This window comes from Anticarsia gemmatalis, chromosome 24, assembly GCF_050436995.1.
Source record: "Anticarsia gemmatalis isolate Benzon Research Colony breed Stoneville strain chromosome 24, ilAntGemm2 primary, whole genome shotgun sequence".
NCBI classification, from domain to species: Eukaryota; Metazoa; Arthropoda; class Insecta; order Lepidoptera; family Erebidae; genus Anticarsia; species Anticarsia gemmatalis.
The window spans coordinates 6,040,691-6,058,984 of record NC_134768.1 but is presented as its reverse complement, the minus strand read 5'-3'; the positions used below and the strand labels follow the sequence as shown (position 1 = coordinate 6,058,984).

The 18,294-nt window shown below is 33.0% G+C and overlaps 1 protein-coding gene across 4 annotated transcripts in view; it reads right to left on the bottom strand.

The window, feature by feature from the left end:
* Oamb (Octopamine receptor in mushroom bodies) overlaps window positions 1-18,294 on the bottom strand; it is a 163,142-nt gene that overhangs the window by 49,934 nt on the left and 94,914 nt on the right. For all 4 annotated transcript variants that reach the window (XM_076130610.1, XM_076130612.1, XM_076130611.1 and 1 more), the window contains exon 3: window positions 5,424-5,628. In XM_076130610.1, the coding sequence (XP_075986725.1) occupies window positions 5,424-5,541 (118 nt within the window). In that variant the 5' untranslated portion in view covers window positions 5,542-5,628. The remainder of the gene's footprint in view (window positions 1-5,423; window positions 5,629-18,294) is intronic.

The following is an 18,294-nucleotide window of genomic DNA, read 5'->3' as shown; positions in this document are numbered from 1 at the left end:
AAATTATTTTATATCTTACTTAATCTTACCATACAAAATCTTTGAATATGATGCCATATTCAAAGATTTTTGTTTACAAAATTTACGCGCATTATTTGTCTGATAGCTCCTTTTCTATTACCCAGGTTTGCAAGACAGATACAAATTACTTTACAAAATTTCAAACCGATCATTTTGTATCACGCTTTTTGCCATAAAACTTCGAAGACCCAACTCTAAGCAATCTGTTGTTTTTTCATGAAGTAATCCAAACAGCAGATGTTGGTGACAAGAAAAGGAAAATATTGGAAAACTTTTGAATAAATAAAGACTTTGGCCTAAGCTTCAATGGGACCCTTGTTACTTATCAAAAAGGTATTTTTTGTTCTCATACATACAAGTTTTAAATTATGACTGACAGTGGCTTTTAGTAGCAAATATTCCGAGGTGAATACATATTAGACGTATAATATATTTAATATGATACGTTATTGTATAATAATATAGACATATTTTTATATTTTTACGTAGCTTTGATTGTTTGGACCTTAACCTAAAAAAATTAAATCAAGGCGTTTTGACACAGATTACATAAACCGTGGTTGTTAGCTGACTTGCATAAATTCCTGTAATATTGTATATTCAACATGTGGAGTTAAAGTTTAGGACTCATCATATTCGTTTCAATCTTAGAAATGTTATAAGGGACAAAGAACATAACTTTTTTGACTCATCACATTAATTGTACCGCTTCTAGATTACAACAGAACGCTCTAATCTATACCTCCCCTTGCTTCTATCCGAGTAAGGGTCATCTCTGATTGTTAAAGTGGTCTGTACTTGGATCTTGAATCAATATTCATGGTTTACCTCCGTTTGTCCCCGTTTGAGTAGGCCGCTAAAAATAGATTGTTCCATTATATGGATCGCCTGCTGTATTGTTCAGTTTATCTTTAGAAAATTGAGATTTTTGTTGGTTTTCATACAAATTAGTACATCAGTACTCTTTGGTAATGTGAGCTCAAAATAGTTTGCGTACCCGCAAAGTTTAATAGAGCTTGGCTTTTAAGTAATACAATATTGAACGTCTATATCGCTGTTAAAACAACTTTATGGCAAATATCCTCAATAACTTTATTTTTTATTATAAATATCATTTTACAGAAGAGTATGTAATAAAATATTTTCTTCTTCTAGTATGATTCACTAGAAATCATCCAGGACTCTTAGTTTCTCAGTATCGAAGCAATATATTTCAAAATATGCGTTCAATTGTACTTTACCGTTCTAGATATTTCTACGAACAAGTAACTGATATTTCCTAGTTATGAAGACATTAAATATGAAATCTATATTAATGTCCTGAAAGTTCTAGATTTCAATTCAGGCATACTTTTTATGCTTTCGTTTACCAGTCATGGCAGTCACGCAAAACGATTGGTTCGATATTTCAATTTAGTATTCATGAAATGGACAAATTATTTGAGATTGTTAAACTTTATTGGTTACGAAACCACTAAAATTTATTACCCTCTGGTCAAACAACTTTTGATCAAAGGTCAAAATTTTCTTCAAAAATTCCTACTGAAAAAGTTAAACAAATTTCAAATTCTACACGCGAATTTAGATTGCGAACTTCAAAATTACTTTAGGGTTCTTTGATCTAAAAAAGATTTTTCTGTAACTTAGGAACTGTCTAGGTTTTATGTTATAATATTACACGTGGCTACACTCGTGTTATTTTTAGGTCTATCTTACGATATGGTCTAAAACCATATCGATCAGTCCTTTGGTATAAAAACGAAACATACCTACAAATTCCATACCAACTTGTACATTTAAAATATCGATAGATATTTCTACCGTAATAAAAATTCGTCAACGTACAATGACTGTCATTCAACATTAGAAAATGACGTATCCCTATAGAAATTTAGTTCAACAAAAACATCGTGTATTGTCGTATTATTTATCGTCGTACCTTTCTCTGAAGAAATCTTTATCGGCGGATTGAAGTATGCTATACGAATAGATAAGGCCCTATTGTGCTCCCCTGAGGTACTCCTGATTTTCGTACAATGGTTAGGAAAGAAGTCTAGATTTGAGATATGACGTTATTATTTGGTATAATAATAAAATCGTTTATGTCGTTCAAGGTCGTACAAGAAAGGTTTTAATTGTATAGGTACCAGGTGACAGGTAGAATAACTTTTTGATTATCTGATATCGCATTGACCAACTGCTTTGTTGCTTAAGTTTAGGCCGCGTGAGATTTTTGTTTAAAAAACATACATAGAATTCCTCAAAATCAGTACAGTAGTTTGGACTTGAGAATGTAGCAGACGGGGAGAGAGAGAAAGATAGAGAGAGAGAGAGAGAGACATTTTCGTATTTATGATGCAGCCAAGATACAGATTTACAAAACGTTGTGTTCAAATTGTAAATATAGATTCAACATTTATATAATTATTATTTCTTGATTTCTCTTCTTTCTATAGATGCTAAGCGCCTATAAACACTATGACGTCATTTAAAGCAAGTAACGTTTGCACGACAAATTACAATACAATACCAGTTCCTGTGTGAGGCAAATAATACTAGGTTGTCTACTTTGAAGCCTATTGTGTGAGGCCTAGTTTCTCTGTATAAGTTTTATTCATACATTCATTCGTTCATGTGTGTGAATGAATCGGGACGATTATATGAAGTGGGTAGCTTTAATATTTTAAGAGCATTTGTGTAGTATAACATTTATTTTTATTTTGACTACTATTTTTGGTCAGGGTGTATTTCACTTCTGTTGTCAGAATGGTGTTTTGAAGACAATGAACGAAGAAATGAAGTCTTATTATAAACTATATTCTGAAATTGGTAGTACTTGTATTAGATGTTTAAAGGACAAATAGTCCACATTGATGCTATCAAAACAAATATGCTAAAAGTAATCTGAGAACATATTATAAAACAACAGATTATAAATAATCTCACGCTAAAAGGACTAAAGAACAAATTACACGCAAGTATTAAATCAAAGCTCTTCCAAGTATCGCAACCCCAAAAATTAATACAACGTTTGAACGTATTTCAGCTACACATGAGCTTAAGCACCGCAAAGATACTGCTTATCTCATACGAGTAAAGGAATACACAAAGCAAAATACATACGTATAATTGTAATTGAAATCCAACGCTAACAAGACAGCAAATTAAGTACTTTAATCATTACGCCTTCTGAATTCTTGCCTTTCGAGCGTTTTCATTTCAACCCACTTGGAACCCTTTCATCTTAAACAACACATTTGTACCTTTGCCGTTTAATCCCATTTCCCCCTTTGTATCTACGTTCTACGCTCTACGCGTCTACGCCCCACTTCGTAGCACGTGCTACGAGGCTACGGGGAGCTACGTGATTTATGTAGCCAACATGCTGTTTAGTTGTGATTAAAGATTGTTCTTTGTTGTGGAATAAAGTGTTTATTTTAGAAACGTAATCAATAGCTATTAAAGGGCAAAGAAAATAAAGTTTAACTTAATAACAAAACAAATTTGTAGGACATTATATATCACTACACGATCCACAAAAGAAGCTAATATAGGTAAACTTTTTTAACAATATAGAGTAAGTAAAAGTACAAACCTATATCAGACTCGTGAATGAAATTAAATAAATCCCTGGCTCAATTTTCGCATTGTTATTGGATTTACAATTCTAAAATAGTGAGGCATATATTTCAGTAGTGAATCTCTTTGGAGACAACTCGATAAAAATAAAGTGGGCTGCGTAATAAATGACGCAGACAATTTATGGTAACACCGAGACCTTCAATAATTCTGTAGTTAACTGCTTTAGATACTTTTTTGTGTTCCATTATTTATTGATTTAGTTAATATTTTATTTGATAGATATCGCGCTTATTGTAATAATTATAGAGACTGGTTTATAATGATTGATGATTTTGATCAATGTATCTTGTCCTCAACAGTTGTAACTAATATTTTAAACCCTAAACTTAAAGATGTTATTTTTTTAATTTAGGCTCTTATTGTCTACTTATAAATGTTAAAATCCAATATCTTATTTAAATATCAAACTTTCACATACTTCAGTTGTACTTACTACTGGAATAATTTCTATTTTTTATTTAAAAACCAACAAAACACTGGTCCAAGAATCGATCATCTGTGCAATACATCTGTATACTATCAAGGGAAATAGCAATTAATTTCAAAACAAAATCTAAAACAGACAGTAAGGAACCTCTTCATGTACATTAACGTGGGTTGATTTTTGCTTCGCTTAAGTAAACCACAGTAAAGGTTAATTGAACCGGCCACAGGTGACTAAAATAGCAAATGTCAGAGCTGCTGACTTTTGGCCGACAGGTGACAAAAATCGACCGGAAAATTGGCACTTTGAGGGATTTTTTAAACGAGTTATCTCATTATTTACGTATTTATGTACGGCAGAGTAAATAATGCGTTGTTTCGACAAAAAATTAAGTAACATATTGCGTTTCTCGATTTGCTATTTTGTTGTGACGTATCGCCCTTGCGATTTTATATTCTTTTAATTTAAGGAAATAGTGACAGTCTATCTTTATGTTTGTCTGAATAGTATGATTTAATGGCTAAGCTTTTCTAACAATTTCGATAAAATTTTGTATGATATGAGGTAGATGAAGACCTGTGAAGGCTAGTTAATTCAAAGAAATAACTGCAAAATCAATACGAGTATATTAGCTTAAGCTCAGTCAATATTAAATTATCTTCATTAACCCATTACTACTTAACCTAATAACCAATTTAGCTGCATACGTGCAATATCTGTTTAAAAATAAAAGCAGCTTTTTACCTGCGTATTCATTTATTCGAGGGAGGTGAATGAGAGTGGACGACAGGAGTCCATTAGACGATTACATCGGGGACTATACGTTTCAATCATTGAATAAACAGAGGGTTTGTGCTTGCTTTAAATACGTAATAGGTTTAATTTGTTGCTTAGTAGGAAGTTTGTAGTGAATTGTTGTAGTTGAAAGTTTGTAAAATATTTTGTGACGGATTGTTTTGTACCATTATTTTTTACATTAGGAAGATATACATTTTTTTTGTAAGTGTTTTAATGTGTCGTAACTTTGTTCTTATCATGATAACGCTCAAGCTTTGATGTTAAAATGTTGCTACAACTGTTTTACTATTTGCTTATTTTTTTTTGAGACAGATAACAATAACATGCCACTTAAGGTTGCTACAAGAAAAATACACATTGATTACCACACCTACTTTCTTACAAATTAAATATTATACTCATATGCAAAAGCAAGTACGCTTGCAGTATGACATTCACTATTGCCACAATTTTTTGCAACGAACAGTTTGCTACAAACAGTTAGCCACAAAAAAAATTGCCACAGATAATTTGCTACCAAAATTTGCCGTTTCCTCACCTGCGATAACAAGTACATCAATGAGCGCAAGCACGGCAAGGCTCACGAGACTGGTGGGCTCGTCCCAGCGAACGTCTTCGAGCAGCGCCGCACACGCTGTCTCGTTCAGCGAGCGCATATTACGCGCGTCGCCCGGCGCAGCGCGCGTCTCGCCGCGCGGCGCATCGCCCGCTCGCCTTTAGGTTGTCACTGACATTCTGCTTGCCTAGAACAAAAATAAAGCTTAATTATTAAATCCCTTCACTGATTCTAGACTAGTAAATAAAATGATTGAGTGTGCGTAAGTCTCTTGATACCGGGATAAATGCAAAAAATTTTTTTTTTTTTATTATCGTCATCTTAACTTATATCTTGAATCAGTAATTTAGAATTTACTGCGTTAGAATGTATTATTACAATTTTTCAGTGGTGACGTCAATATAAGTTCCAGAGCAGAAAATTATTTTGGCTGATTAACTTTCAGTCATATTTTTACGCAAACGCTAGTCAAAGATGGAACATCATCAAAATATCTCGTGGCTAGTGGAATGGTTCAAATACAACAAAAACAAAACACCCAGCTCTCAATGGCGACAACAGGAATGTGATAAAAATCGAAAATACGGTTGTTTTCCATTAATAACATTGAACTTATCAGAGAGTTGGAAAAAGCTTTTTATCATTGGGGGTTTTTGTGAGTATTGTTTTTTAGATATCATGTAATTCTCTGCTTTTAGATTACGTATCAACCAGATTTGTTTTCACGAACACTTTTTAGCTAAATAAAATTTCTACATTAAAATAAACAACAATTCTAAATATATTAGTGTATCAGGGACTGAAATAAAAAAAATGATACTCATGGCGGTAGAGTAGAGGTGTAGTCAATTTTATATTCATTGAGAGTTTTACACTTGCAACAATATTTAGTTGTACAATTTTTTTTGATCTTTAAAAAATGGATCTTTTTTATCTTTAAAAAGACAACTTCCACACTAAGAATTGCTTTTGTGTTGCGGGGACTTTTACAAACATACAAACAACGGACACAAAGCACAACCAGACCCGAAACCATTATTTGTGGATCGCACAAATAATTGTCCCGTGTGGGAATCGAACCTACGACCTCCCGACACAGTGGTATCGGCGTGGCAACCTAAACCACTGCGCCACGCAGCCATTTTATTCATAGACAAATGACGAAGTATGTTGTTCGTGTTGAGTCATAAGTGAATTGTTTACGAAGCTAAGAACATACTTTTTGGACACAGTTTCTACATATTATACAAATTTACGATAGAAGAAAGCTGTTCAACATACAAAATATGGATACAAAATTTCCAATCGTACTTCACAGTTGCTTATTCAATCATGAAATCAATACAACCATTTAACAAATACAAATAATCTAAACAAGAAGTGTAATCAATTAATTCTTATAAAAACAAAGTTGAGATCTAATTTTAGATGCGGAAACGTTGTTGGAGCGTGTAGCCCTGAAGCTATCTAAGACGTTACCGGGAACTGTGAGACGCTTCGATAGACTTAGGACTTTTTACGATAGAATTAATTTGTTGCGTGTTTCTTGGTACTACGTGATAACTATTGCAAACAATAAATAATAGTATCAAGGCATTATGCATTAACGATAACTTGCATTAAAGACTTCAGTCATTAAAAGTATAGACGATGATTGTGAGTCTTTTTGTTACTTTTGGTAGTTTCATGTCCCTCTATTTGGCATGAGTCTTGAAATGAAAGGTAAGCTTAAGTCTGGAGGCCTTCAGTTAGCGAGCATTATACCATTATCTATCCAAGTGATTGTACATACAATATTCACGCTGAAATATTCATAAACTACGAGTATACTACCAAAGTCTTTTTAAAGACTAATAAACTACAAGACATAAAATGCTCTATTTTACTTCTAAAATATCAATATCAAATACAGTAAATCCACTCCAATTTATTATAACCTAACTAATGCTATTAACCGAAACCCACTCAATACCACACATTAAACGCTATCATCAAAGGAGGCTCGAGTAATCATCAAAAAGCCTACAAAAGCTTGTTACCACTTGTATCAGACGTCACTGGCACAACATATCACGGAACTATCAGACAACTAATTCTGAAATACGAAACTCATTAACAGTGCCGAGTACACAAGCGTGACACACAGAGCGAGAGCGTGATCGCGTTTTCAACGCGTGGATCGCGCGGTTCGATGTCTTTGCATACAAAGCGGCTGCGGTTTGCTGTAGCCACTGCTTCTATTGTCAAAACCGCGCGGTTTTTGTTACAGCTAGGGCACAGTAGCTCGATTCTCTACTACTATCAACTACCGACAACTGGCTAGCTATCGAAAATTTTGTATGAAAATCCGATCAGCGCCTCTAGCGGGCGTCGTAGAAACTGTTTTTGGAGTACGTTTTAAATATCAAATTGTCAATATTGGACAGTACTGACTATAGAAAATTGCGCTACAACACCCGCACTTCTTTTCAGCTGCGCTTGTTAAATGTGTGTTGTCGTATATACGATTACTTAGTCGCGTTGTACCCGATACCAACCCGCAGTCGTTCTGTGTGTGTCTTGCACTTTATGCCTCGTATACCCGTATACAGTTTTACTTGATAGAGCCGTGATTTTTACTGAAGCGTGATTTCCTACACTCGCTATTATCGTGGCTAGTATCGGTATAGGTATATGTTTAATAGTGAAGCGAGAATTTAAAATGGGTAGAAATATGTTTTTTCCATACAATAATTATTAGTCAATTTTCGCTATAGGTTACTACCTAGATGTTCGGCTGGTTTTTAATCGTTTCTAAGTTTCGAGAATCGTATGTAAGTGATTCAGTGTTAGTGGCCTTATAAACTAGGCAATGGATGATGCGTTTGCAGCGTTTTGTTTGCGAACAATGTATGGCATTCAACAAACAGTGCGCTTTTGTGATTCACACACGTCTATCTTTCCTTTGACAGTGACATTCATACGCACTTTGAGTTATTTAGAGTAAAGCTTAGCTTAAAACTTTATAAATAGTTCAGAATCACAAGATTTATTCTAGAATAGGTATTCATATCATCAGTAAATCAAAGTAGAAATATCATGGTCTTAAAGTGTAAGGAACGCCGTCGATTTGTGAATAATTTGCGCTTAAAACTAGCATATTGTGTATTGATTGGCGTAGTACATAAGCACTTAAAAAGCAACTTAAGTGAATATAATACCCACAATAATAAACTACACCTATTATTCTCTAATACATTACTATTAAAAGCAAGGTGGCTTCACTATAAAACCAGCCTTATGTATACAAGTGTACATCTCTTAAGATCTAACAGAGTTATTCTACGTGACTGTACTGTATCGGTACAAACGGCTAAGTATGTGAGATCCGATAGAGGTACTCAATTAAACTAAACTTAGATCAGCAAATAAGCATTCGTACGTATTATAGATAGAGGATTTGCGTGTGGTCCAAATGTAAGACGAATGATTCATTAACTAAAAATTAGTATTTGGTTTTAACCAAATACTAACAATTTTTTTTTTTGCTTTTATTATGAATTCTTTGACGACTACAAAATATCTGTAGCTATAACGTATTGTTTCAACATCTTATTCATGCCTTTCGAGGAAGTGTCAGGACTTGAAGTTTATGTATGTAACTGTTAGCAAAAAAATCGAGAATAAATTAATAAGGACTAATTCACATCATGTGTCAACGGAAGTGAAAAATCACAAAACTTTCTTAGAAATTTAACTGATTTCATTATCATCTCAAATAACCTGTACAAACCCAAAAAATATAACAATATATTGCTTGATATGGATAATAATCAGATTGTATAAATTTATATGCAAGAACCCCGACTGAAAAAAATAAATCAATGTAATGAGTAAAAGATCTGTTATGGCAGGCATGATTTTATGTATGTAAGTATGTACCATCGAGTAACCATAAGTTACAAATGACTATAATAATATTCTATTTCCGGCACTTCCCTATGGGTACAAGGTGTGTAATATGTGTGTATGTTTGTAAATAACATAGCATCACGCCTACACCCCCGGGGGTCAGTTAGTTGTTTGTTTGTTTTGGGTTTCTTTTGATTAATTACGGTCAACACATGGCAACTGTCCCATTAATTATAGCTATCGTAATAAATTAATTGTTATTTTCAGTTTGAAAATGAGATTTTTATTGTTTATAAGCTTGTTGTTTGAAGTTACAAAATAATTACTAATTTTCTAATATGTTTTCCCGGAAAATTAAGGAGAAATAAAAAAACTAAATGCTTTATTTATAAAGTTACATGCTTTCCTTCATGAAATTAAGTCTGTATATAAAAAATGCTGTACTTAATCAACCGTGATGCAATACTAAAAAAAATAAGCTTGTTAGACTTAAGACTACCCTAACCTGGAATCATTCTGGAAGGAGCTTACCTACCTCGATAGTTGAAATAATTGCTTAGTTAGACCCGAAGTATAAACTGCTGCCATTCTTTTAGCTGAAAATTGTGATCAGTACCTAGATTAGGTTGTGTTTAGGGTTCCGTAGAATTTTCGAACTTGTAATCTACTAAACAGCCATAAATTTAACATTAGGTACTCTCCAAGCAGGATATGCTTGTACCATACTGAAGCACGGGTCAAGTGAGCCAGTTAAGTAATTAACCCTACAACCGAGGGCTTTTGTTTGACTTTCAAATCGCTCCACAGAACTATGTTTTTGGTCAGGCTATCGCTTTGGATTAACCCTCTAATTGTAGGGCTCACCTCAGAATTAAGCGTACAAATATTTTGATAAACGATACCGTATTAGTAGCTGAGTTTGTTTAGATTAGTTTTGTTTCTCGTTTGTGAATTGTCAGTTGTTATCTATGGACCTAGGGGCAATCGAAAATAATTAGAAGCAAAAGAATTATATTGACTATCATTATTTATTTATTTGTTTATTTAATAATTGTGTAGTTTATGGACAAAATAACCAAAAATAAATATTGACTACCTATAAAAAAAACACAAATATTTTTGAGTATCACTACACTATCATTTTATCCGAAGTTTCGTTAACATTTCCACGATCGATACTATCGTGTATCGCGATTTTTGATTTCGTTCTTTCCAGAATTAAACCAGGTTTCGTTTTAAATATTATTATAATCAAGGTAAGGTGCTGGAAATTTCATGCATAGCTTAGTTTTTCGTTGAATAAGTAATACTAACATAAACTACGCTATGAGTGGCATCTCATAAAGAGTTGCCGTGAAAGGGGTTATTAAAAGCCTTGTTTTATTGTTTATCTTCACCCGTTTTCTTTCTACCAATAAAGAGTCCCATAACATAAGCCGTAAGAACCATTTCCACAGTAATATTAGTATGAAATACAAGAGTAGCGTGTTTCAACTTCAAATTTGTGCATTTATATTCATGGCTTCATATGCATCGCTTGGATTCATTCTTTTATTGGAGCCGTTACATTTATGATAAGTTATATTATGGCTTAATATGTGTTAAGAAGGTTTTTTGGGGGTTTGATAATACAACGTCTATTTAGTATGGGAAACATATTGAATTCTTTGCTTTACTTACATTGATCAGCAATAAAATGATAAACCTTGTATTTGGCTATCGAAGCATAAAATGTGGCTTTCTTAATAGATTTGTGTATGAAATAATAGTATTTTATCAAATTAAATTTCATTTTCAGTTTCATAATTAAAGGTTTTGACTTATGATATTCTGCCGGAGATTAGTAATTGTTGACGCTTATTTTGTTCCATTTTATCCTGGTACCAGCAAAAGAGACAATTATGGATTACAAATATAAATAAATCAATTTAGTTTTTCCTTTTCAACCCGTTCAGATACAGTATTGCAACTAATTTAATCCAGTTTTATTTGGTTTCATCAAAATCAGTGTTAAACTGATTTGTTAAAACTTTGTCATCAATGTTTACATTTCATATAAAATGAATGCACGAAAATATAAAGCACATAGCAATCGGGCAATAACATTCACACTTCTGATTAAAAAGCTGTTTGTTATCTATAGTTTTATTCTATAACTTTACGCCAGTTATATCCAAAGGTGAAGCAAATCCTTTTTACCATGTTTAGCCATTATTTTACAATGTTAGTCTCATGTGATAGGGACTATACTGCTACATGTCATATACCGAGCACACCACAGTGTTTGAAGCTAATCATCATCATCATCATTATCTTCGGCATGGGACGTCCACTGCTGAACTGGCGTCCCCGTGCTACGGAGGGCACGTAAATGTCGGTCCCGGTTGATATCTATTAAGATAACAGTCGCTAAGCCATGTCAAAGGCCTTGGGGCGGCTTGAACAACTTTGACACTAGTTTGACCACTAACCATACGACGGCTGAATGAATGAACCACTCACCAACCAACGACCAGTTAAAAGTCTTCAAATTTACTTTGCAGTTGAAATTGAGTTATTCATTATTGAGTAGCCTTGAGATACAATGTGTTTCAGCGTATATTTGCCGTTGCAACCACAGATCTAAATGTCAAAAGTTCACATTCACCGAGTGAAACTATTGTGAGCGTCCCACGCGTAATGCTAACATGCCAACTCTATTATTCTTTGGCTAAAGTCAACGCGGATTGTTTTGTTAGTGATTATGTTTTAGCTTTGCTAGGGTTAATGTTGTAAAGACCTAGGAGGTAAACTGATTACGAATTAAAATGATAAAGCCATCTCCACCTAAGAACTGTTTTGTATCGCGAGGACTATTACGACGACGTATACTGACAAAGAGTGCATATTTTATTGTATTTAGAAGTACATGACTGTATAAATATGTTTATTTAGTTACAATAGTACAAGCTTCTGCTTAGTTTGAAATGAAACGACCGTGTGTAAGTTGTCCAATGATATTTATTATTATATTCGTTGATGTTACAAACAATATCGTCCTGTGTGAGAAACGAACTACAAATTCGTAAGTGCATAGCATCTTAATAACTACCTGAACTATAGCGCCACGGACAACCATTTATGTTTTTTTTTTTTATTTAGAGAAATTTCCGTCTTTTTTTTTCAATATGCTGTAATTCTTTCTGTCCTAACTTTGATAGATAGAATTGTTGTGTTTGAGGTTTAGAAAGCTATAAACGTTCGTATTGAAGAAGAATTTTCGCCATAAAATTGTATCTAAAACAAAAGTCATACAGTAACAATACATTTTATCATGCGCATTTTTTTAAAGTTTGTATGAGATTTACTTTACAAAATGTAATCCATAAAAATGTAATGTAAAAGGTCTAGACTGAAAGAAATGTTCGTTTCTTTACAAAACTTTTGGTATTCAGTCGTATCTGTTTAAGCTGGAGGTTGACCTCAATGTACTACGCGAATAATAAGGAAAGCGGGTTCATTTTAAGGTCAATGCTCAAAAAAGGTCCGATGTAGGCCGTTTTCTTACAATATTTAAGATTCTTGTGTAGTTAACAACGGTCCCTGATATAAACATTTACGAAATGCTCATTTATTTATATGTTATGTACAAACTAGTTTTAATATGTATAGGATTTATTTTGATTTGGCTGAAAATTTTGAGGGTAGTAGGGTGTGGTTACCTTGTTATGTCCTAATTAAAATAGGTTTCTTATCCACCTTTTATCGTATTTTACTACTAAGGAGTTTTTTTAGAGTTGAATGTCTACCATATTATTACATTAACTGTACCTGAAATGAGTTATTCTGTAATTTTTTGTTGCTGATTATAAAAAAAAAATATTGGATCCTGGTCTTCAAAACTCTCCATGATACTAATCGAATTTGGCTTGACGTTTTAGCTGTAAGACCGTAACATACAGACGTAGAAACTTCTGTATTAATAGTATGGGTATGGACTTTTGAGATAAATAGAATATAATGTAGTTATATTACATAACACTATATTTTGTACCAAACCGTCTCCCAAAGACGGACTACAGCAAAGCATCTCATTGTAGACCGATCAGTGCGCACAATAGTCAGCGAGCTCTAACCTCATTCACCTAGTTAACGGTGAAGCTTACACGTAATTCAACCGCGTTGATCGATCAAAGCTGTGCTAAGTTCTGCTCTGATTATGTTTGAGTGTAACGCTTAGAGCGTTTCTGAGACTACAGGAAAGAAAAATGAAAACAAAAAAATGGGCAATACACGATGTATTTAATTAACGTTTATACCATCGGATACAAAAGTTATATTACGCAAGTAAAAATATTTCGATCACAATGATTTTGTGTTTTTGTTATTGACTCATCTATTGCCGTTTATGTATAAGAATTGGAATATGGTTTCAAGCATTGCTTATAGTTACTAGTTTAAATGAGGAATTAATTTTCACAGCACACTTGTCAGAAAAAATAGTCCTAAAAAAATGTTACTACTAACTTTTTACACGAAATACAAGCAAAAAATAGCGCAGTTAACATTGTTATTTACATTTTTAGTTGGGGTTTTCTTCAAGTTAATACATTATTACAGCAGTATAGCCGTAACTACGGTTTATGGCCGGATATGCCGCCGGATTCCGGGTATACCCTCCACCCTGGATACCGAAACTAAAGCGGACTTAAATTAGGTTAACTTTACCATTACTTTTTAGGTAAAAATATTTTATTTTTACCTGACTACGCAACACAAGAAGGGTTTTTAGTTTGCTGCATTCATTTTATATTTATCATCATATTATCATATTATTTGTTTTTCTATATTTGTAGGATAAAAGCAGCGTCTTGTCCAGTAATTGAAGTAGGTTGAATAATATTATAAATTATTTTAAAAAAAGCTTCTCTGCTAGGTTTGGAGTTCTTTTCAAAAGCTAAAGTTAAAATATTGAGCCAAACATGTAATTGTAATTACCCGAAAACAGTTGAATGGTTCTTGTATTATTTAACATTATACTATCTACTCTAATAAGAATCAATAACCATAAAAATAATCACAGCTTTTAACTCATCAGAAATGATGTCTTTATAAGTATTGCAAAACTAATAAAATAAACCACAGTAATTCCTTGAATTTATTTGTATTACAATCCGAACTGTTTTCGGTTTCGAAAGCGTTGAACTATCATAATATTAGATCTTTGTTTATGGGCCGTAATATAGTAATAATAGAACGATTTCAGTAGCGCTAAAGATTTAGATATTGTTAGCACTTTATAAAGGTAATACGAAAACTGTAATAATATATATGATGCCATTTGGTTTAGTTATTTGAATACTGAATAATAATAATGTTAGAAGAACGAAACGTGGATTGTAGTAAGTTTTTTTTTGTAAGACAAATCCCGCAGTAAGAATTTTGCATGCGCCTCGGGTACTTTTACAAACATACAAATAACGGAAACAAAGTACAACCAGATCCAAAACGGATCCAGATCCAGATCCAAATTATTTGCGGATCGTACAAATAATTGTTACGTGTGGAAATCGAACCCGCGATCTCCGTACAACGGTAGGAGCGTGTTGACCAAAACCATTGCGGCACGGATGCAGTAAAATTTGCAATTGTAGCATTGCTATCATGCCAGTTTATTAGTTTATAGAAATAAAACTGTGACGTATCGACACAACTTTATTTGTTTCTGATTCCTTATAACAACTCGTATTTAATTCGCATGGAAAGTATAACATTATAATACAAATTTTCCCGAAATGTTGCTGGTTGCCGAAAAAAAAAATAATTTCAATAAAATTTCGCATGATTCGACTATTAAACCTGGCCACCGATATTGTATACCAGGACTATATAACACTAAAAGAAAAAATAAACATATTATTTCTCCCTTCATTACCAACGAACTTGCAAGTCGCCTAATGATTTCCCAATGAATAATGAATAAACATAACTCATTTGTCAAACGCATGTATTATTTGTATCGAAGTGTCGTTTGTCAACTTTTATCACTGTTAATGGTAATAATGTTGACGTCACAGCTCGTGACGTCATAGACTTAATAGTTTTTATATACAGAAGACAGAGTGCTTGGATTTATATGAATGACAATGAAATTTATTTATCGTCGTTTTAATGGTTACTGCTTTAGTGAATCTAATGATCAAAACATTAATAAATTATCATAATCTTATGTTTAGTACTTTTGAACGTGCGATAATATTTACAGAAATATTGACATTTTCTAAGTGATGATCTCAAAGAAATGAAGGAAGTATATTTGAAAAAAAAACAAAGCCACTACAGGGACCATTACAGCGCATTACGACTAAGAAACTATAATGTTTATCTTGAGACAGTACCTACGCCGTATTTGATGATCAAAATTATTTTACAAGCACACAAAGGAACCGTAATTGTACTAGCAAGAGATAATGCTGACCATAATTTAGTATTGAGCTAATTTTGTTTGAAACTACTACAGTTTTAATGACAGACAATTTTTGTTCGTAATTTACACAACTTAGATAATTACGCTTAAGTTCTAAATCAGACCTACAGTGACTACAGAAGTTTATTTTAAAAGAAAGGTAAAAAAAGATTTCACTCCATTCCATTTTACGACGTTTAAATTTTATTCATCATTTCGTCAGGTGCCTTCCTCCAGTGACTTTCAACACTAAAAAGCCATCAGGCATCCATTAGCTTTTATTGTTTTGATACTTATCTTTTTTTATCCTGCGTCGATGGCTGTCATTAGGAGTTCGTGTCGTTTGCCTTTTCAAGCGTAGGCGTAGGAAGTTTCGTAGGTAGATAATAGCTACAGAGATTTAGAGTGTGAATAGAAAGTGGGTTAAAATCGTGTGTATATTTTAAGTGTTTTATAGAAAAAAAATATTTTTTACAGTTCTCAATATGCAGTTAATTGTGGTCAATATTTTCGATTAATAGGAAAAACTAAATTTAATTCAATATTTTCGTTTAATAGAAAGAAAAAAATTTGCATATTTTGACTTTTGACATATTTCTGCAATACCTTTAACTAACTCATTTTTTTATCTTAAAATTGGCTGGACACGATTCTGCTCGTCTAGAAAGATACCTTAACACTGCCCACAGCTACGATTTACTACAAAATATTTTCAAAAAACATTTATCTACTAATCTATATCTATACTTAATATTATAAAGCTGAAGAGTTTGTTTGTTTGTTTGTTTGAACGCGCTAATCTCAGGAACTACTGGTCCGATTTGAAAAATTCTTTCAGTGTTAGATAGACCATTTATCGAGGAAGGCTATAGGTTATATTTCATCACGCTACGACCAATAGGAGCGGAGTAGCAATGAAAAATGTTACAAAAACGGGGAACATTTTGAGCCATTCTCTCTTATGTGACGCAAGCGAAGTTGCGCGAGTCAGCTAGTAATTAATATATTTCAAGTGTTTTACTGATTAAAATATTTCAAGTAAACAAACCTCCTTGCCTCTCTTTGTCTAATTAGACCTAATCTTATACAAAATCATAAAGAAACACAGAGCTCCAGAGAATACGGCACATATTCTTAACATCAATGCTACCATTTGTCTGCAACTGTCATTTGCCTGAAGGCAGTGAGCGTGGGTATAAAGTGCCCGCATACGTATAATTGAAGATGTGGGCGCTAACGGGTTAAGCACTGAATAGTGCTATTTGACATCAATGATAATTGAATAGAAAAATTGTGAGTTTAATTTCTTTTAAAGGTACTAGCGTACTTTAATTTTATTTTGTATGTTATGTTAAACATGTGAAAGTATAGGTGGGTGTGTAATTGTATATTGTAGGCGCAGAGTTTACTCGATACAAATTACATATAGATTTTATGACGCAGCATACAAATTTAGTAATTGTAATTGATACCGTTACATAGTTTAGATATTAGAGTAACGCATACGCCATATTTTTTTAAACATAAATGAAGCCCCGTGTAAGGACTGGTGTCATCATAATAGAGAAAAATGTCATAAAACAACTGCCAACTTAACACCTAAAGGGCGGTTTCATCACTTCTAAATAAGTTTTGGTTAGCTTATCAGGGGAAATTTGGCAGTTGCTTCCATACATTTGCTGCTTAACTATTGGATAGGGCACTCGACATTTATCGTAAAATTGAGAGACAGAAACTGATCCATACTTGAAAGGCCAAATCGGACATAACAATGAACCTCAATATAAAATTGTAGATGTTATTCACAAAAAGGTATTACTAAGATACTACAGCTATTTAACTTAATATAGATAGAAAACCTTCTGATAACGTAAATTTTAGTACCGTCTCAATATAAACCGTAATAAAATTGCCAAACAGTCTAATAATACTGGTATTGTCTTATTGAGTTTATACGAGAACAATGAAATATCTGCCATTTGAATTGTATCGATATTTGATAGCAAATGACTATAAAAAAACGTTTTGACTTAAGGTAAGATCATAAAAGAGCGTCTACTTGTAATGCTACATAACAATGAGCCAGCGTACGTTCGGTGTTGTGTTGACTTCATAATCGAAACTGTTACATATATAAAATTGTATATAGTCGAGTTTATGGGTGGAATGTGAGTATAACCGAGCTTTTATAAGTCTGCTTCCATATAAATACATTAAAATTTGTATGGCTAATCTAATTAACTAGAGAAAAACTACACCACTTTTCTTCTTGTGTACGTGAAGTTTCCCTGAATATTCGAAAGTATTTATGTTTCTCTTCGATGAGATTTTCTGTAAATTCGTAAGTTACGAGTTTACCACATGACAGTCACACTTAGGAGTCGTCAAAACATGTTACCTCGTCTAAAATACTCATTTACGGATTGTGAAAGTTTCATATTATTATCTGTTTCCATAAAAGTCAGTTCGATAAAGGTCAGATAAAAGCTCCAATGTGTATTCCTTACAAAAACTGGC